At 40.8% G+C, this 22,160-nt stretch overlaps 1 protein-coding gene across 1 annotated transcript; it reads left to right on the top strand.

The window, feature by feature from the left end:
- The first annotated feature begins 883 nt into the window (after positions 1 to 883).
- On the top strand, positions 884 to 22,160 carry VSIG1 (V-set and immunoglobulin domain containing 1). The gene is made up of 8 exons (XM_074599939.1): positions 884 to 932; positions 4,274 to 4,434; positions 10,153 to 10,260; positions 16,686 to 16,884; positions 18,455 to 18,610; positions 19,305 to 19,424; positions 20,446 to 20,572; positions 21,977 to 22,160. Exons 1-8 carry the CDS (start codon positions 884 to 886, stop codon positions 22,158 to 22,160), a joined length of 1,104 nt encoding a protein of 367 aa, XP_074456040.1.

The raw sequence follows: 22,160 nt of genomic DNA, 5'->3' as shown, positions 1-22,160 counted from the left end.
AAGAAAGCCAAACTGGCTCCTGCAAGAAGCTGAGCACCTTCAGTTCCTCATGACCTTCAGAGACTTAGAGAAGGTGTTTTGCATGCACTAAGGAGAAGGTAATTTACTGTAAGTTATTGTAATTAGTTCTTCAAGTCCTAACCCTCATCCATGGCATTTTCACTATATCAATCAGGTATTAACATTTAAATAAAAATCAGTATATTCACCTTGTCATTTTGTATTAGTAGCATCCAACTTCATGAATTAAAACTAGATGAAACAGATGTTATCAGTTTAGAAGGTAACTTTTATTTTATCTTTATTTTGGTATGTTATCTTATTGATGAGTTCAATATGGAAATTTCAAGGGAATCATGAGTCCAATGTAATAATTATGTATAAAACTGTATGAGAAATATGTTTTAAAATTAAAGTGTACTAACATATTATCTCTACATGTCTATTTAAAAAAATAAATTATAGAATTAACAGGAAATAAAGATTATTCTTTATTCATATTAGGCCTGACTCACAACACTGCTAATCAGAGTCACTGTTAAATAGCTCCACAAATACTTGTACTCAGTGGAAGTACTTATGTAGGCAAATACTGCTGGGCCCTGGTAAAAGTAGGAGAATCTGGGTTTCTCTGATTCAAAGGTTTATTATTAACAAAACCCTCAGTTACTCAAACCCCACAAAGTGGTTTCAACCAAACAGTCACACCACTAGTCGGAGAAAGGCACACATGTGATAAAGAAGGAGAATGAAAAAGCTTATTGACGTGTTGATACACAGCTGATAAGGAAAACAAAAACGCACTTAAAAAAACAACAGCGGTTGGGTTTTAGTTGAAGTCAGAAGCAGCACCTGGTCTCTTCTCTCTCCCAGCGTCAAGAAGATGTTTGAGACGATGCTGAAGATATTTCCAATCCTAGCCATCCTTACAGGTAAGAATAACAAACTGATCAAAATAGCACTGGAATAAAGGAACTTGTTGAAATAAGAGAGCAGGTGAACCTGACTGGCAGACTAGGAGATCGTTCAAGATTTATTTCAGGATGGGATGAAAACCATGGCTATAATGCTATGCCATTTTGTGGAAATCAGCAAGCTGACCACCGACTGGTAAGAGATTTTTGCTCAAGAACAGAATTTTAGCTTTGGTAAATTAATGCTTTGCTCTAAAGCCAGGAAGAGGCAGAGAGCTCTCACGTGGAGCGTTAGGGTCTTTCAAGCATTTCAAGGTTAGGTTTTCTCACATTCAGCCTTTGTCTCCCCTTGATAATAGCCCTGTGAAATGCTGCCTTGGTCCCATCCTACCAAAAAATTTTCGGGGATGCTTAACTTTAAGCATGCAAATAATCCTTCGGATTTCCCTGAAGTTAAACGAGGACGTTATACTTGGTGAAATCCAGGAATTACATGGTATATTATATATTATTCATGTTTCAAGGACATTTCATTATGCTAAGCTTTATTTTTAATACATACAGAAGTGGACATTTTAAGTCTAATGCTCCACAGAGGTGAACAGCCTCTGTATCCACTAAAGAAAATGGAAGTTAGTTTCCACATTTTCTTTTCAAGATGGAATTATCTGGTTTGGATGCCAGAGAAATATTTATAATAGTTGCTCCTAGTGCTTCAATGTTATCTCTCTCACACACACATAAACCCCACAGATTTTTGCCTTAGAAATGAAAAGTAATTCAGTGTTAGTACCAATACTTTTCACAGCAACGTCCTCTAATTTTAAAGTTCGGGATTTAAGACAAGCAGAGTGTCCACACTGATGGGTGCCACTGACTGGGGGTTTCTGTAGTGGCTAACTACTTTGGCTTTCATCAAACTTGGATTTACTTCATGAGCATTAAAAACTGCATAGGACTTCAATGAAAGTGAGCGATTCCCAATTAACTTCAATGACTTTCTCTTACCATGGTATTGATGAGGAAAAGACATGGATCAACTATTTTTAACAAGTTATGGTCCTGTTCATGCTAGCTTTTTTCACTGAGTTACTTCTTACTCATGCTTTTTTTCATTGGAACCAAAAGGCCTGTATGTATGAAATGGGATTATGAGTTTGAAACCGTAAACAGGGAACTAACTGCAAAGCAAAACTCCCATTAACTTCCGTGATGAGGGAACAGGCTCTGCGGGTCCAGTTCACTCCTTTTCCTGTCAAAAGCTCCATCTTACAATTAGTGATGGCTTTAAACAGCCTCTCTGGACAATGGAAGTTTGGTAGGTTTTGCCTTTATATTTCTACTAGAGCAAAACCTATTTCAACTAAATGTATTTCTTCAAAATATATAGCTTCACGGAAACCAGAATGCTTTGTGGAGTCGTTTAAGCTAAAATCCATTTCCTCTGGAAAAGCTTGTAACAGCCAGGCTCTGTGGCATTTCTGACTCCAAAAACAGAGAATGATAAAGGAAATACATGGAGCAGACAACTGGAAAATGGATGTTTTCAGTAGAATGACATCATGTTGAAAGACTGTAGCTTTAATCCAGCGAAGAGCAGAAAATAAATACATGTAAACCTGGAAGTATTATTGTGGCAAGAAACTATCATCCTCTCACCAACTCTAATTCTTAAAGCTGAGAACACTGAACTGAGATATTCAAAATAATATTACATGGCTTTTATATTGGATCTCAGTAAGGATTAAGCTACTGTGAACTCACAGGACAGGCAGGACTTGCAGCCAGCACTCGGATCCCCTCTTTCCCCAAGGCAGGTCTGACACATTTAGGTCAGTCTGCAGGCATTCCTGTGAGCCTGTCTTCACACATAATGTAAACCTTGCTGTAGTTTAAACACGCTACTTTTCATCCTAGCCACCACCAACCTGGGAAGTAGATTATTCCATTCTTCCTTGCAGCTAGCTTTTACTATTGAAGCCATCAAACAAGGAAAGAAGAGTTCAGACTCTAGCTTTAGATAGGTTTGCATATTGTAGCAACTGATGAAACTGCAATATTTACTTGCTTAAAAATGTCAAAATAGATTATATTTCTCTTTTAAACAATGTTTTCTCTCAAAGGTCTGACAATTTGAGCAAAATACTCTTTTGTTATTACTGGACGTTCTGCTTAAACTCTCAAAAGCAGCACCCAAACATAAGATCCACAGATATTTCAAAGAATATTTTTTATGTTTTGCCTCTATCATTCATGTGTGCAATAAGCCCAAATCAAAATTGTTATTACAACATGAAGTTCTCACCTTGCTTATTTTGCAGAGAAGGCTTTGAAAGACTTATGTTTTCCATCACATTCAAAAGAAATATATTCTTCAGAACCTTTAGACAGTAGCTTTAAAACTGGACTCAGTGATCCAGCAAACCCCTGAAATTCAGGCTTGTTCTTCTGCCAGCTCTAGCTTTGTTGCCCTATGTGACCATGGCTAGTAACTCATATGGAGGACAGAAACAGATAAATACCGTAACATACTGCTCAATGCCTTTCATTAATATGGCCGTGTAGCCAAACTGATCAGAACATTATGGGAACAGGCTCACAAGTTACATTTGTTCTGTTTCTGCTTTGAGCACAACAGAAAGGGTTAAGTTGTCACAGAATTTCTCACAACCCACATAATAAAAGCAGTTCCAAAAAGCTTAGTTTGATGTTTCCAATGTAAAAGCATTGGAAGAGACAAGCTTTTGCATGTAAGCCCTAAGAAACCTAAACAAAAGCAAAGTAATTAGCAAAAGGAAAGCAAAGAAAGGCTGCTGGGCTCCAGTCTGGAGGAACCTGACAGTGCCACCAAGTCCTAGGCAGAACTTAGGAATGTAAGAAGAGACAACGCTGTAGGAGATGGTGGTCTGCAGTAAGGAAAATCAGACATCTAAAGGAATAACTGGAAAAAAAGAGTGCAAGAAGGGTGTCAAAGAGGGCTAGAGACAGCTGCGAAGGAGAGTGCAAGGTGCGGGAGAGCACTGCGAGTGCAGAAAAAAGGTTCTGTTTAGCCACAGGCTCTTAGTGAGGAGACAAGTCTCTGCAGGTGAGAACATTTGTAGGAACTCTGCTTTTTCAGAATATTATTTGTTTTAAGGGCGCAGGTATTCTGGGGGGTTTATTTGCTTGTTAGCTTTTACCCACTCCCAGCTTGTTATCACTAAAATTTCCACACAAAGCCCAAGGGAAACTGTACTGAAAAGGAGAATGACTAGACATGTTGTACGGGGTTCCTTGATAACGCAGGGAGCAAGGTACTCCCGCACGGCTCCCAGGGTTGGCCCCGGCTAATCTCTCCTCACCACACTTGCTGCCCACAGGCCACGTCAGCGGTATTGTGGTGACCGTCCCTGAGAAGACAGTGAATGTCACTACAGGTGGAAACGCAACCCTCCTCTGTACATACATGAGTTCTGGACCGCTGGGAAATTTCTTTATTCAGTGGAGCTTTTACAGTGCCAAAGAGAGCCAACTGCATATCGTAAGACACTTATTTATTATTAATATGAAGTTACATTTATCCTTAAGTCCTCAAAGAGTCTTGTTACATTTGATAATGTCATCCTCGCTACAGACCAGGGAGGCAGGTAATGTTCCTACCCTAAAGACAAGGGACTGGGGAGCAATGAAATTTAGGGGCAGATGCACAAAGTTATCTAGGCTCCTAGTTCCTACTGGCATGCCTTAACTCCTTTAGAAACTTAGGAGAAGATACAAAAGGGATTCAGATGCTCAAATGACTTGCTCCAAGTCCCATAGGAAGTGTGAAGCGGAGCAAAGACCAGGTGTCCAAAAATGACACAAGTGCTCCAGCCCCTGGACCACCTCCCTTTTCTCTTGTCTGGCAGATATTTCCTGCCATTGTGCAGGCTGCTTTCCTGGTGAGACGCCCTTGCCTATGACAGACAATGTGTTCCACATTTAAGGGTCAAACGAGAGCTCCTTGACTCATTATGGGGTTCAGTAGAGGAGCGGTGCGCAACGATAGGCTACCAGCGCAAAGTGAGCAGTGAGTATTTTGGCAGGACTCTTTAGAAATTTGTCATAGCAGGAAATCTGCCACAGCAAACTTGCTCTGTTTTTTGCGGCATCCTACGGGTGTCTTTGTGGTAGCAGAACAATTACAGATCAAAGGCAAATGCTCCCTGCCGTTCCCGAGACCCCAAGAGGCAGCAGAGCCAAACAGTATCTCCCCCCGGGGATGTAATGAGACTGTGTGGTAGGTTGGGGTATCAGCACAGAGGCAGCATCGGCACTGCGAAGGACACTGAGGACTAGCCAGCTACATGCTGTAACCACTGCCCGAGCCTCTCACGTGGCTGTAAAGACCTTGCAGAGCCCTGGTGTGCCTGGAAAGAGTCAGGGATGGGATGTGTTAACTTCCTCTACGTACTCACATGGCTGCCCAGACTTCAAGAGCTATCCATTAATCTTAGTTTTTGGTGGGCAAAAGAATCCATGAATCTCACTCCCAGCATAACATGCAGGGTATGGGTTCCCATCAGCTCAGTCCTGACAGGTGCTCAGCAATCGGCAACACCTTCCTTTAGAAGATGAAATGCTGATTAGAAGTATTACTGCATCCTTGAAGATGACTAATTTTTTTTTTCCCATGTCCTAGTGTCAGGCTTGTGCCTGTTAGCCATTCAGTCCCTTTTCTCTCCCATTCTTTTTATCCTGTTGCTAACATTTTTTTCCTAAAAGTTCAATCCTCCTGCCTGGTGTTAAACCTGAGAGTCGATGTAAAGCGATTTGACTTAGACGAGTGTCACAGTCCACACTAATGATATTCTTGTCATGTTCACCAGTTTCCTAATAATATTATGTTAGGATGTTTGCCATTGCTGATAGAGTTACATCTTCTATTTGGTTTATCAATTTTAGCAGAATTAGACTGTCTAATTTGCAGAATGTACAGTATGTAACATATTTGGCACTGAATTTGGCGAGTAAGTAAGAAATAGCAATTTAACACAAGACAGAACTGCTCACCCTCCTGCAGTACCTCAGAGCCAGATAACGACTGTATCAGTGCTAAGTACAAACGCTGGGCCCATCCCAAATTCTGACTCCAGCTGAATGCCAGAACGACACACGCACACCTTGCCTGACTCATTGAATGAATAGTTGTTACTCATCATTCGCTTTTTTCAAGTCAAAACTGTTTCATTAAATGAATAATTATTCATTAAAGGGTCGTACCTGCCGGTTTCCTAAGTAAGTTGTAAATAGTACAATATATTATAATTTTGATCCAGTATGTCATATCAGAAATTTGAATCACTTGTTCAGGTGGGAAGTACAGTACTGAGATAGGATCAAGCCCATCTTTTCCAGATTTGGTTAGAACCTCTTTCTTTTACTTGCATCAAATTTTCCGTATTGCAAGACAATAAATGCAATACATTTTCTGGTCACAAGCAAGAGAAATAAGCAGATTGTAGTTGCAAGTATTTTAGAGGGAGAATCAGACAGTTTCAAGAGATCCAGGAGGGGAAAACCATTTGTAAACTGTGACCAACGATGAGAAAATACCTCCTGAGGATTATAACCCTAAAATACTGTGAGTGGTTCAGAATAGGCTCAACAAGAACTAACCAATGTGAGGCTCCCAAATGCCAGGGAAACCTTACGGATCAATCCCTTCAGCACTAACTCCTGGCTTCTGCAGCTCCCACTGCAGGCAATGGGAAAGCCAAGACTTCAGGCATAAGGACCGTAAGAAAAACTACTGGGAAAAATTGCATCTGGTTTTCTCCCTATCTGAAACTAATTTCACGGTAAATTCACTTTCACACCGCAACAAGCCGGCATTTGTAATGGATGATTTGAATTTTCATTAAATAAAGTCGGTTCAATCTGGAAAGGCCACGGGTTAGTGACTAATCCCGTTCTCCTTGAACACCAAGGTAAAATTCCCTTCCACTGCAGTGCCAGTTCTTGGCTCACAGGCTCGGCGAGGCTCGAGGATACCCTTGGCTCCTCTGAGCCTGCTGACATGCCTGGAGAGGGCATGTACGTGAGGAGCTGCAGGACTGGGGCAATTATCTTTTTAAAACACTTTTAGCAACCCACTCCGTCCTGTATTACTTGACCCTGTATCCTTTTACTACAACATGGCAATTCCTTACTGTTTTGAGACTATTCACAACAAAATTAATCACGTTAATGCAAACATTGGGAAGAAAGGACTATGACTGCTTGTGGAAAATACAGTTAAGAAATTACACAACACAGATGAACATGAAATTGGATTTTCAACCTCCCTCAGAACTCCCAGCAATACAACACACAGTTGCTATTTGTATTCCAGGCTGGTGGCTTCTCTGAGCTTCAGAAAGGACAGAGTGCCTGAAAGCATGCATGTTTTTCTCCTACAAGTTTAAACAAAAAAATAATCTCTCTTTCTACAAACCTGGCTTTGCCCTGGTTGCTTGGCACGTAGCTGAAGTTAAGTTTCACATTTTGTTCCAAGTAGGAAGTATATGCATGGCAATGGAGGAGATTGCTAGCTTTGGCTTTCATTGTTTAGATTAAAGAATACTAAAATGCAAGTCAAAAATACATGTAATATGCTGGTAAGATGACAAAACCAACTGAATTGAAAATACTGGCACCATACCTTACTGAACACCAGAGCAATAGCTTGCATTTTAAGTGGGATAAAATTATTTAATTTTATGAGATATTTAGATTCTTCTAAAATGTCAGTAATAAACAAACAAACAATCAAACACTTCCTTATAAACAACATATTTTCCCTGAAAAAGTTTGTTGAAAATTCTTTCTCCATTGAAAAGTTGTCATTTTTTTCAACAACTCTATGAAACTGGCTGTGTCTTTCACTGTTTGTTCTGGTGTTTTCATATCCTTCCACTTTGCTCACCTTACCCAATGCTGGTGCAGGTGCTCGACGCTTAAAAGTCATGGCAGTTATACCGGAAAGGATGAAATACCACAAACAGGCTGTTCACAGACAGTATGATGAAAAGGGAGGCACCAAACAGCGGAACAGCAGGTGTTCATGGTGCTGTTTTGAAGACAGTGCACATATATATACTGTGTGACTATAGATCTTTTTACTAATTGGAGCGTAACTCTGCTCTTTCCCTGAGAAGTTTCTCCAGTGGAAGTAATTCCCTTCATTTGAACTAAATAATGTAAATATCAACTCATGGAAAATAGGATGCCATATGTATTCTTAACTTTTTCTTCTTGCCATTTACCCCTTAGCAACATGTCTTTTTAATGATAAATTTAATTTTTAAATAATAACTCCCAGCCAACGATCTTGAGAACTTTCCAATACTGAACTATCTCTATTTTACATATAGACAAAGTGAAGCAAACACTATTTATTCAGCTCACCCAGGGCAACAGTACATCAAAGCCTGGCCTGGTTCAGAAGGTCAGGTCTCAGCTCCTGCTAAGATCTGCATCTGTGCTTCATTTCATGCTCTGAGTCATTCGGCTGGCCTCGGTGTAAAGCACCCAAGTAAATGTCTGAAAGATTGAAGCCTGCTGTTGACTCTGCACAGGCGAGGCTACAGCCTTGCAAAGCTAAATACAACTCCTGAACCTAACCAGGGCCACACCTTGAGCCTCCAGCCCAGGCCACTCGCAGCTAAAGTAAGTGGAATTATCAGAGACACTGCGTGGCTGCCCAAGATATGCCCAGGGCAGAATCCTTGGTTAAAATGTTAAATTCGCTAGATGAGTAAAGGTCATGAATGACTGTTACTTGTAAGGGAAATTGAATTCTTGACAGACTTCTCATGAAAATTTTCTCTAAAAAAACCCAAGCTTGAAATATTTGCAACCAGTGACATTGACTCAGCTTTGGTAAAACTACCGATGGGTAGTTGAGAGGGAAAGAGTGTTAACCACATGTAACAGCAAGAATATCTTCCATTTATTTTATATATTGGCTTTCACCCTGCCAGAGCCTTTGTATTTTTCTCTTATCTGTACTACCAAGAAAGTATCACTTAGTGGATAGGGGCAAGGAGGGTTTCACTTACTGTAAACCACACAGAAGTGGAATATGGCACTGTTCCCTTACGAGACGTCTAGTCACGTCCTTATACCCAGCCTTGCAGGCCTGATGGAGCCACTTCGCAAAATCGTCAGAGGAGTGAGCAGGCTTGTGTTAGGTTGTTCAGGGACAGGGACAGGATGGCAGAGCCCAAAGAAGGAAAGAGATGCAAGAAGAGCAATCCAAGCACAACTGTGTCTGCTCCTTTCACCCTGAAACCCCAAATTGAGATTACCAGCAGTGGCAATGCCAGCACAACTCTGCTGCCCAGCACAAAGCAAGGTACAGGCATGGGCACTGGGCCACCACGTGAGATCCAGGGGCTGGACGGTGTGGGGTTCCCGTAAAAACTACTGAAAGAACAAATTCCACCTCATGTAGTATAAGTAGTTCCTGAGACCCCATCACATGCTTTCAGCCACAGACAACTGAGATGATGTGCTGCAGGGGCTGTCAGGGCTGCAAAGGACCCTGGCTTGGGCACCGAGCAGTCCGTTCCAGCCCACGAGCAAAGACGAGCCTGTGCAAAGCACCTCCTGAAGCAGTACAGGAAAATTTCCTGGAAAGAGCCTCTCTGATACATGAGCATTTCTTTTCACCTATAAGTGATTTTTTAAAATCAAGTCTTATCTAGCACTTAGATGACAGAGCAGGCACTTAAAAGGAATAGCTTCATGCAAAGCAGAGGCAACACCTCCAATGCAGAGGAACAGAGACCCTGTTGTCATGTCATTGCAGTCAGAGTGACTCCCTGGATGTCACTGGGATTACTGTGGGCTGCCTGTGGTTATCTCTGGCTCTGGGGTGACAATCTGCAGAGAGGAGATAAAATAAACTGATACATTGAAGCAATAGTGCCAACGCACAGGAAAGTAGCAACTTGAAAATGATCAGGTTGTAGCTGGCATGTTTGGAGCAAACACTAAATTTCAATCTCAGTTTGCCTAATTTTAGGTAAAACATAGAAATAAGATTCTATTGCATCTCATAGTTGACAAGGGCTTGAGACATCTGCAAAACCGGCTGAACACAAGGCACCCTGCCCTTGTGAACAGCACTGACGGTGTTGATGGGGACATGTGTAGAGAAGAGGCTCTTTGATTTTGGGGGAACGTTTAAAGTCTCATTTAACTCTCAGATCAGCACATTTTTACTCAAATACAGCGTTCCCCGTGCCACGGTATTCTGAGTATGGATGAAAAGTCAGTCAGTCATTGTCAAAAGATGGTGTATGTGACAGATGCACGGGGAAGATGTAGCTGGAGACACAAGGTAAGAAAAAAATCCCCACAATCTTAAGGGGACAAAAAGAACTAAATAGCTTCTACTACATTTATGCTACTGTGAGACCTGCAATCATATTCTGTACTAAAACCTTAAAACCAGCACATGACTGAGATAAGCTGAAGCAGATGCATCATTCAGAATTTTTAACTCACCCTATTTTTTATTGCATTTTTCTCTATCAAAATTATTTTGGATGTAGCTGTTGTTTTTTTCCCACAGCTGTTCTAGGTGGCTGAACTAGCACCTTTAGGAATATTCTACCCAAAGGGTATCTGAAGGGCATGCTCACACACTAGGAGCCTCTGGGCTGAACGTGAGCAAGTCTGGATAGCCCAAATTTGGGGTTATATATTTACATTGAAAAAAAAAAAAAGTCATCCTGGATCTCCTTTATAGAATATAACAACATTTTGAGATGAGATACAGAGGGACACTAAGCTGCCTGCTGAACTGGCTTCCTCTCAGCTGCCAGCTCAGTCTCACAGCCATAATCCATTCCAAACTCTCTGTGACTGCAGTGGGATTCCTGCCTCACCACGAAGCACAAGGTACAACCCAATGGAAATTGAGGTCTAATAACTGCTGAACAGCAGTTACACCAAATGCACTGAGAAAACACGTTTGTGCTTGATGCACTGTAGAAATTCTTCACTAACAGTTCAGCCACAAGAATGATACTGTGAGAACGTGAAAGAGATGCTCCTCAAAAGTATTTTGCACCAGTTAAACACTGCTGAATGATTAATCCTCTAAAGGCTTCTGACTCCATCGCTTTCTTTTTCTACCAATGCGCAATTGTGACAAGAGGCTTCTAGTCTTTATTAACATCCTGAATTACCCATGCAAAAATCCCAGTAATGCAGGACATAATATCCCTACTACACTGTTGACAAAAATATGTGAAAAGAAGCTGTGGATGGAAAAAGGCATTTGGGGCCAGACACACGTCAAAGAAACCAATGCACGTGTGAGCATTTGCTTTCTTATCTAGCTGAGTTCAGAATCTGAGCCTTGGGCTTTAATTAACACTTTGAGTGTGCGGCATTTGTTCTCTAATTAGATGGTAAGATGCTTAAGGGAGTGATGAACATTTTTTCCCCTTGTTGTTATTTTATAAATTCTGTCTGTACTCAGATTTCAAAAAGAGATCATGATCTCAAACCAGTAAAGTTGTTAATATCCTCCTTTGCATTTATCGGTGAGAAAGAGACTTTAACGGTTCTTTTTCTAGCAGCTTGAGAAAATGTCAAACAGAAAATGATAAAACAACCCATTGACGACGGCCCTCTAAACGCCTGAGCTTTACAGCTCTCCAGGGAAAGACTGTGAATCAGATGCTGAATACATCAGCGTAGAGAAACGTCATCGAACAGGATGGTGTAGCTTTGCATCTGCGGGGGGGGGCGGGGGGGAAGTGAGAAGGGGCTGAGGGAGGGAAGACAGGTACTGGAGAGGAAGTTGTGTCCTGAAACTGCCCTCCAGTCAGGAAATTAAGACTACAGTAGAGATTAAGTGGGACATTTTGTAACACATCTTCAACTACATCTCATCTTACAATTTTCATATCCAGATGTATGAGGCATGTACAGCAGCAATGTCATGCTGGAGATGGAGGGTGGGAGGAATATTGACCTGGAAATTATGAATGAGTCCATCCAAAGACCTCTGAAAGACACATATTTATGCAAATTCTAGTATGTATTTGTCCTGCCCCAAGAAGAAAGGAAGCAGATGGAGGCATGTTTCTTCTAATTTATTGCCTGCTTTTTCACACATACCCTCCACCCCCTAAGGAAGAAGATCTTTCTATAGAAGTTATATAAAGAAAACATGTAGGTGGGTTCCTCACTCTCTGCCAAACATCTGGCAGCCTTTGAAAATCCTCAACTCAGCATCAGCTTTGCCAACTACTTCCTCTGCAGGCTAGTACTTTCCTCACCGTCACACTAGAAGAGAAGCAGCCTTCACACAAGTCAGGCTAAAGAAGAAAAGGACGTGTTACTTCATGTACCAGATCTTTCAGAATTGGGGACACAAGTTATCTTGTCTCCAGCATCTGGTGTGCTTTGAGATTACCAAGATTTTTTTCCAAATTAGTATGATCATTCCCAATTCCCTGTTCTGTTTGGAAACCAGCTCCCCCCAACAGGTACACAAATAATTGACTCAACTGCCTTGGAAGTCTATGAGTTCAAATCTTTTTCTTGGTTGCAGCAGAAACTGCGACTGTGGAAATGCAGAGTTACCTATACCACTGCCTTAGAAAGCCACGAAGGATGGCTGCTGACATTAGCGGCTCTAGGCACTGCCTGGCCCACAGGCTGAACAACCAACTAAACTGCAGTCCTTCCTAAGGTCAGGGAGAAGTTTTCTGGGCAACTTAGCTCTTCTACAGAAACTGGTTTTTCAGATTGTGGAGTTATTAGGGACGACATTTTTAGGAGTGATAATTCTCTGCTCTTTTTTCCGTCAGTTGTTTGGTTAGTCATTCCTTGCAGCTGCTCCCATGAAATGTGAAAAGGCAGCATTATATAAAAACTTGCATGAGCAAACTAGCTGGTAAGGAGAAGCAGCGACCATTATTGCATCCTCAGTATTGGTTTTACACTTGTAAATCATCGACTTCACTGGAGCTGCTCATGATTTGCTTCAGGGCATAAAAAGCTTATTTTTTGAAGAGAAGCACAGCAGATTCGTTTCTTTTTTTTTTTTTTTTTTTTTACATTCAAGATGTTGCATTTTAAATAAATTCATCACATCAAATTAAAAAGGCTTCCAGGAAAAGTCTACCATTGACTAAATTTATAGTTTTCCCATACAGACATTTTAGGGCCATTTTAGGTAAAATTGAAAGAAATGTCAATGAGATGCGTGTCTGTAGGAGAGAACATTAATTGTCAGTTGCCCAAAAATAAAGTGTTCTATATCTTCAACAGAAAACAAGTTTTTTACTTTTGAAACTGAACAGAAAGATTTTTGCAAAGATTTTCATTTCAGCTTTTTGAAAGGCACAAGCATGAGCTTTTCAAGGCCAGCATAAAAATACTATGAACAAGGGCTTAAAATACCCACTTTGAGTGTATTGTTTCAAATGGGCTATGAATTCACAGCCAATTAACTGAAACATGTTCCTCTTAAATGAAATTTCCTGTGTACACATCCAATCGTACCTCTGGGACAAGATATACACTCAGTAATTAATCAGAACATTACTCAGCCTTTTTGGTGTTTACCACCTTCCTTCAGGCAATAAGCTCCAGAGGCAGCGAGATAAGCATCATACGGGAGCAGGAGAACAGAGAATGGGCCGGAGCCTGCAGAGGAACCAAACACATTTCCTTAAGATATTCCACTGCCTTTATGTTCAGAGTTGAAAAAAACAACCCAGAAAGTTTCTGTTTAAATCCATGAAGAAAAAAAATATTCTCTGCTGTGTAGACACCTGCCTCAGATCTCATAGTGTACACAACATATTTTCTCTGCATGCATTCAGACAGGAAGAGAGAACACAGGGGATTAATTTTTCAGTGTATTGTATGAGGGCTTAGGTACATAATTCACCCTGACTTTAGATCAAATACACCGAGGAGCACTTGCTCCTCTATAATGTTTACTGCCATGCCCTGACTGCATTTAAGACTCATCATCCCAGTCCTGTTTCCCAGGAACATGTGCTACAGCTAAGCTAGCACTCAGTGGGCAGCTTCTGCTAGCGTTTACTTTTACATAAATCCCAGATCGCTCTGAGTAGACCAAGTAGTATCCCCCTTTTTCAGTAATCAGGCCTTTTAGTAGGCTATAATGGGCCTGCCTCTCCTCTCCTACTGCTGCAAGTCATGCATTACTTTAAGTCATTGTACAACTTAATTCCACATTAATGTGAAGAGCTGATGGAAGCTCTTTCCCTGCCCCACTCAAACAGATGCAATTGATGGAGAGGAGATGCAAATCCAGCCCATCACTGCTGAGGTCTATATAGGATTGTCAGTTTAAGAGGAGCCTGAAGTCAGAAGTCACGGTTCTTGTAACTTTGGACTCTTGCAAGGAACAGTGTATAACACTCTGTTGTTGCTCACACTCTGTTGTTGCTCATACTTGGATAAATGCAGAATGAGACAAGTGTGGCCAGCATGTTTTTTGAATTAGAGGTAGATCGTTTTTTTGATGAGAGATTTGCTTAAACCAAACTCCCTATTTTGAACACTCTCCTTCCTTGGGGAATATGAGGGTGTGCATCCAGACTCTAGTTTTGCAATAGAGGTCCATCTCTAGACATTTGCAAAGCATAAAATTAGTTTCAAAATTGATGGCATTGCATGCAAACAATGGAAACTGGAGAGCCTACCTAGCTGTTCAGCAGACTTTCTAACCTAGTCTGCCGCCACGCTTAACGCTGGACCTCACCTTCCTTGCTGCAATGCCAGTTTCCCACAGGTTGGCAATGCAGTAGCGTGGGTTTGGTATTCAGAGCTCTGCATCAATTGTACCTGGTGTTTGTAATTCTGGGGCAGGGAAAGATAAAGTCTGGCTGGAAAATAGGCAAAATTGCACTTGAGACGGCGCCAAGCTGCAGTACCGGAGCTGCTGGTGCTGTGCAGGCAGGGTTCTGACCTTCATTTCAAAGCCTTATCATTGCATAAACCAGCTGTGCTCTAGCAGTTTTGGGGTGTAGCTTGCCTTAAGCTAATAAAGGCTTTCAGATAACGTTGCTTAAAGACTTCAGTCAACACCGTATCAGGGTGGATAAATACAATTAAAAATAAATATTCCTAATTCAAAATGCAATCAGTTGATCTGCAAAGTAAAGTGAATTATATTTCTTGCCTGGGGATCTGCAGTGTCCCTAAAGGCACGGAACTTTGACCAAAAGGAAATTTTGATACTAGTCAAGTGTGTAGGGCATTTCACAGGAGCTGGTGGAGCTTTCTCCTACAAGCATTTTCCAGCTGTCCCCATTAAAAAACACACTGTCAGTCCAACTTCAACTAACACATTCACACCGCTGATTCTGGAATACTGGAAGTAGAAACAATGTTAGATCTATTTGGGTCCCAACCTGTAATTCTATACGGTTACCTCTAACCAGTTTAAAAAAATGACAGAATATGCTGGAACTGTTCGCTTTGCTTAGACAATGGAGTTTGTGCATGAAGACATTGGAGAACATACTGCCTATGCCAAAAACTATCACTTTTACATAACACTATCACTAATATCTGAGAAAAATAATCAATGCTCCATAGTTCTTCACATTAGCTTTGTTCTTCCAGATCTTAGTTTCACAGCAGAGCTAGACTGGACAGAGCATGTGTACTCCTTGAGAACTATTATATTTACCCCAGAACAGAAGAGATCCTGCAGTTCCTAAACAGACTCAAGGCCCAAGTCTCAGACTACCAACCAGGCTCCACAATGAACATAATTCTACCTCTCCTTTCAGTCAACAGACAACAGGTTTGGGCTTATAAGCTTACGAGGCCAGTTCTACTCCCACAGTGTTGTTAAGTACAATTGATGCTACTAAAGTCAGTGAAATCAGTCAATGTTAAGCAGCAAATTTTTATTTGGGAGGAAATGTTGCATTCCTTAGAGATATTTATCCTTACTATGTCTTTAATCTGCAAAACTTTTTTTACTGTTTAGTAAAAGGGGAACTTGACCTGAAATCGGTGCCCCTCCAAGAACTGAGGCCAACAGGTATTCTTGATTTCCACCTATGGTATAAACTCAAAAAACCAAGATAGTCCATGACACTGTCTCCAACCCTGATTACACAAACAAGGCAAACAGCATGGTTGCTCTAATTGCACGTGTGATGATTTTCCTGGTGTTCTCATACTGCACATTTATTGCTTCCGAATTTACTGCCAACAGATCAGGCACCTTGTTTGCTTAGACCTAAGTCTCGTGGATTCATTTGAGTTCCCTGTTTGCTAGCTCCTATATTTGGAAAGCTCTGCAACCATCCACTTTTTGCAATGACAGGTCCATTCTTGTCACAATCTTCTACTGAGCTGCTTATTAATAATATCACAAACTATGAGTGCTTCAATTAGTGCCCCTATTAATTGTGCATGACAGCATTTTTTCACAGAATTCTCATATGATGGTCAATGATCTCACCTTTGTTTTTGCCAACGTATCAGTCTGTGCCTGGAGTATCCACAAAGAACTAGCTACCATCCACTTACACAACTGAAAAATCCCATTTCTGAAAAGCTTGTCTTTTAAGAACCACTAGAAATATATATTAAAATGTACCATGTTTTCATTTCTGCGTTCTTGGGGGAGGGGGCGAGAAAGAGGGTGACATTGCTTGGCTTAATCAGAAATCAACTATATTCTGAGTACCAAACAAAGCGGCAGTAAGATCTCTTCTTATTAAACTAACAACTGATTCTTTATCACAGATCTATTATTATTCAGGAGGCCAGGCTTACTCCTATGGCGAGTTTAAGAACAGGATAACAGCTGCAACAGGTCCAGGGAATGCATCAATAACAATCTCCAACATGCAGCCCTCCGACACTGGTGTCTACACCTGTGAAGTTTTCAGCCCACAGGGTGACGCTGGGCAGAGTCAAAAATCTGTGATTGTCAATGTGCTGGGTAAGCACCTTTCCTCTCTGTTCCTGTATTGTCGTTTCCTTCCCTTATCATGAAACACTGAATTCACGGCTCGAAATAAGCTGGGCCAGAGGGAATGAGAGCGCTGTGATAAACAAGGCCCATGATGCAGAGAAAGGGCTCACTCATGCACTGACGCAAAGAATTTTTCCACGGGCTTTGGGGGCAGGCAGAGCTTGGGGTGCCCTCTAGCTTCCAGACAAGGCAGACCTCACACCACTCCCCACCTGCCCTTGCCTGACCTACAGGAAAACCTCATTCTCCCATGAGCGCCCTTCAGATTCACTTTGTGCTCTCAAAAAGCTACCTAATGTAAGCAGGTAGGCGGGTAGCTGGAATTACCCAGCTTCACAAGTGATACTAACTTTGATGAAAATAAAAAGCCCTTTTAGCTGGGAGTGACAACTCTCTGAAGCCATTACTTTCAGGGTAATTCAGCCTCAGCAAAGACCAAAATTTTACTGATTTTACCTAATGTTGGTCATGGTGACTTGCATAAATCTAGGGAGAGGCAGCTGTACAGCCCAAGGGTTCTGGCTCATCCCCATTCCTAGAACCTCTAGAAACTTAGTATGCGTTGGATGGAAGTAGTACCAAGTCTGTTTTGGATGGAAGAAAGCAATAGCTCAACCATCAACAGGCAGGACAGAAAGGATGAAAAGCAGTGGAATGAGATATTTTACTTCCTAATAAGATAAAAGTTTGTACTAACCCCATCTAATCATCGCTTTTGTATTGAGAATTCCTACCCGGTCAGAGTGACTGAAATCAAAGTCATATGAGAATGTGATTCCAGCATCATTTGTCTATCTGTCAGGGGTAAGAAAAAGACATATGTAAACTCAATCCCTGAAAAATCAAAGTACTACTGTTAATTATCATGGAAAAGTCCCCAAACAAATAGTAAATCTTGAAGCAGTTGAGTAAGAGATTGTACTTTTCACATGAAAACCAAGAAAGGCTGTTCATTTATGCACACAAAACTGGGCTGTGCTCGTTGCTGGTATAGTTCCACTCACGGTACTCTAAAGAAACACATCAGCATATCTATAGGTAGGAAATGAAAAATAATCGGTGTAAGGGAAGACAGAATCTTCTCCTCTGTGCAAAGTGAGGAAATGCTATCAAAACAGATATATTTTCTAACAGAACTGTAGTTAATTTATTTTCTCCACGACTACAATACACTGAAGAATCAGGCCTTGACCCTCTCCCTTTATGTGGAAAAGTTCCCTAAAGAAAATGAAGCTGCTATGTGGCAGAATAGTGTATGGTGAATAGTGGTTGGCGCATTATAATTAAAGTAATTGATAGTCTTCATCTCAATACCTCCATACTAATATTTAGTGTGCAAATGGAAGAAAAGATAATAAAAATGTATCTTAAGCCATGTACATATACTCAATATTACTGAAATCTTTACAGGAGAGCCTTTGGTCAGATCCATAAACAAGAGTCTGCTCTCGGATGGAGCACAGGACCAGAAGGTAGATGCTTGCAGCCCTGCGTATGTACTCACAATGTGTCTGTTCTCCTCATTGTTATTTTACAGTCAAACCATCAAAACCTTTCTGCAAAATAGAAGGAATGCCTGAAAAAGGCCATCTAATCTACCTCTTATGCAGATGTGAAGAAGGATTGCCTCACCCTACCTACCACTGGTACAAAGTAGATGTGAATACCCTCAAGCCTGTGACTGAACAATTTAGTACGTAACTACAGAACTTCCATACTGTGTTCAAGATCTGGAATTCCATAGTACCAGCCATTTCAAACACTGTGTACCACATAGGGTAGTTAAAACTTATCCTCCTCTTCTGACAATCAATGTCACAAAATTATATTTTTGCTTATTTGAATTGACAGATACCTGTCACAAACACAGGATGTTTTTTCTATTTGTTTTAACAAAAATTGCATGGCACGTTAAAGTCTTGTTTATGCCATTACTTTAAATTGTTAAAATGGGAGAAATGTTTATGCCTTTTCATCTCACTTCCCTCAGAATTTTGAGGGAACTTAGAATAAGTTAAGTCAATTTGTCATTCAGGTGCTAAGACCTCCATCCTGAAAATCTTCAGTATCTTCAGTACCTGTTACATTTTCATTTGTGAAGTTACAGTGACAATACTATCAACGCAGGTAAAACATCAGGCAGACAGACTGATTTGCAGAGTAGGGCCTACTTCTCACGTTCTAATACGCTCCTGCAGAATCCACTGTAGTAATTTTCAAGGAAGGTAAATGTTTTTTATTTAAAGAATATAAAAAATCCCAAATGAATGAATAATTGTAGAACCCTGTTTCTAATATCTTAGTAGCTCTCAGTACTACCAACTGAAGGAAACCATTCACCTCTACAGCGTACAAAGTCATCTGTACCTGCTCTCTGTTTCTCGCAGATCCAAACACTGGCATTCTTTACATTGGCAATCTCACCACCTTTGAAACTGGGTATTACCGGTGCATAGCCAGCAACGTCCTGGGGAATAGTACCTGCGAGCTTGACCTAACTGCAAAACGTAAGTTTAATGCATGAAAGTAATCACATATTTGATGTACGACACGCACAGTTTGCATGAAAATGCTGTAACAACTTTAAAGCGTAGCTTTTTTTCAAGTAAGAACAGAACGGGATTTGGAGAGCTCTGGTGTTTTCATCCAGGCATGCCCAGAATATACACTGACCTAGACAACTGATTTAACAGCTCCAGCTTCATTTCCTACTGGGAGCAGAAGCTGAACCTGGCTCTTGACTGCAGAGCCTTTACTGTGAACCAGCAGACATTGGGTTTAGAGCAATTTCTTCCAGCCAACAGTCCCACTGAGGTCTCCACACCCCAGAATTTACACCCATCATTGAAATGTGGTAGTACAAGGACTGGGGCCCTGTAGATGTGACCACTAGCTAAAAATACTGCAGTCATGGAAAATACCTTACCCTGACTGCCCTCAAGCAGTGGTCAGCCACGTCTGCATGCAGACTTTCATGTAACCAGTAACATTTAGGACAGCCAAGTGTATGTTGTACAACCAGCTGCACGAGATGTCCCTGAAACGGCCACTCGATTACTCAGTGGTCCATAAAACGAAAATTGCAGGTCAGAGCTAAAGCTGTACTGAAGTGGAAATAGAATGTTTTGGGGGCTCACAAATGATCAGAGCATACATTTTACATCTCAGCTGAAAAACAGAGATAAAGCCAACCTGAATTTCAGAATTTGCTTCCAAGGAGTGAAGAGCAAAGGCTTTCAACTATTGCCAGTGTTAACAGCCTAACACTTGCCTTAACCTGGCATAAACATAGGGTTGTTGGGGTAGGGAGATAACCAACAAAGAAGGAGGCAGCAAAGGTCATAAAAGCACCGTTCTCTCTTTCCTAGAAAATCTTTGTCCTCCCTCCTGGAAATACCACTGCCAGTCAGTTTTTTAGTTCTTTGAATCCAATGCCTTCTTTCTGCTAAAGGCTCCTCCACCAAATTTCCATGGGATTTTGGTATAATAATACTTTTTAAAGTCAAGTAATGTTTTTTTTCTTTCCAGATTCAGAGAGTGGAGTTGTTGCTGGAGCATTAATTGGAGCAATTCTGGTAGCTGCTGCCATTTGCATTATTGTCTGGGTCTTAACCAAGAAGGCAAAGAAAAAGAAGTCATCAAATAATGAGATGCAGTAAGAGTTTCTGTTTGATTCATTTTAAGACAATTATTACTGTAAAGCACTGCTAATAATCCAGAACTAAATTAAAATGTAATTACTCTAAACATTTTTGAAGGGTAAATAATACAGGATCTGAGAAAACTTCCAGAGTGAGAATATTTGCTTTTGTGTGACTTTTAAACTATTGCTCTTTTAACAGAAGTTGACATTACCCTCTTCACTGTGTTTACAGGCAGCTACCACGTAGCAGTATCTAAAATAGTAAAGTAAGTGTTTTTTAAACAACACAAACTAAAAGTGGCAAGTTGGAAAAAGTTTTTAATATTTAAAAGTTAACGGTGACTGTTAATGGCAGATGCAGGAAGTAAAGAAAGGAGTAGCAGCTAAAGGTTGCCTCAGCAAATTTAATGGGATTGTATGTTACTGGATTTAAACACAGAGGGCTCAGTTCAGTCCTATTTGAAATTACAGAACACACACTTGGGATACTCTAAGGCAGCTCAAGTAGCAACAGAATGGAGCCCAAAATGTCTATTTTGATCCTGCTCTGGAAATGACTCTTCCTCTGTGCTTTGGCTGCTCTTTTTTCCTTTAAATTGCCAAATCTTCAGAATAGGGATAATCTAATATGCTATACAGACTGTATTTAAACCCATGATGTTAAATGTTCAAAGAATACATGCAGCTGAGGCCAGAAAAAATACTATGTCATCTGGACGTTTCCCTGTAGCACAGGTCTAAGACTTCCAAATACAGAATTCTGCTAATCCAGACCAGTGGCGAGTCACTCATGCGCTCTGCTGTCATGCATTAACATCTAATTTTGTGCTCATATACTAATAAACCTTGCTACATTGAATTAATCCACTAGCATCTGATATTTTTTACATGTGAAAGTGCTTAAATATCGGGAGTTGGTTTATTATTGTTTTTATAAGATAAATGGAATTCATACCTCTTACTAAAAATATTTTTCTACATTTCAGCCTTTTCATAGCTCCTTTCTGACTGCACTCTAATGCACTTGAGCGGGACACCAGATTTGCATGAAATTCCTCAGAAAGCTCACACCAAAAGCAGTGCGTTTTGCTACCCCTTCTTGGTCACTGTTTGCCAGCACTCAGTTTCCCATTCCGCTTTCCTGACCTAGTGTTTAAACATACTAAAATCCATTTTATTCTAATGGGATCACTTATAGCAGTGATGCAGATCAGTCTTACTATCTAACACTGTCACTCTTTCTGTCTTGGCAGCAGTGATACCGTAGCCCTTTCAGGTGCTCTTGGAAGAGAGTCATAATAATAAAGGGGTTACTGTTTAGACAATAGAACTACAAAGACTCATTATTTTGAAAGACTCTGGTGTAGATGGGATTTCAACATGTGAAATCACAATCCTCATCCTGTCTTCCTGCAGAGAAATGGCTCAGAAACAATCCAATGCAGAGTATGTTCAGGTACCTAATGAAGAAAACATTCCTGCGACCACAGTTCCATCAAGCAATGCGACAAATGAATACCCTAGCGTTGATGAAACGGTGGCCTCGGGAACACCTGAAAATGATGAGAAGCAAGAAGCGGAAAAAGAAGAAATAGCCTAG

Source organism: Larus michahellis, chromosome 9, assembly GCF_964199755.1.
Source record: "Larus michahellis chromosome 9, bLarMic1.1, whole genome shotgun sequence".
In the NCBI taxonomy this organism is placed as follows: domain Eukaryota; kingdom Metazoa; phylum Chordata; class Aves; order Charadriiformes; family Laridae; genus Larus; species Larus michahellis.
This window is presented reverse-complemented; position numbering and strand designations above follow the sequence as displayed.

Bases quoted from the DNA above. Each gene is read 5' to 3' on its own strand.
- VSIG1 (XM_074599939.1), top strand. From the start codon at position 884: ATGTTTGAGACGATGCTGAAGATATTTCCAATCCTAGCCATCCTTACA. The intron at 933-4,273 runs GTAAGAATAACA...TGCTGCCCACAG, and splicing joins AATCCTAGCCATCCTTACAG to GCCACGTCAGCGGTATTGTG. The intron at 4,435-10,152 runs GTAAGACACTTA...ACTCAAATACAG, and splicing joins AAGAGAGCCAACTGCATATC to CGTTCCCCGTGCCACGGTAT.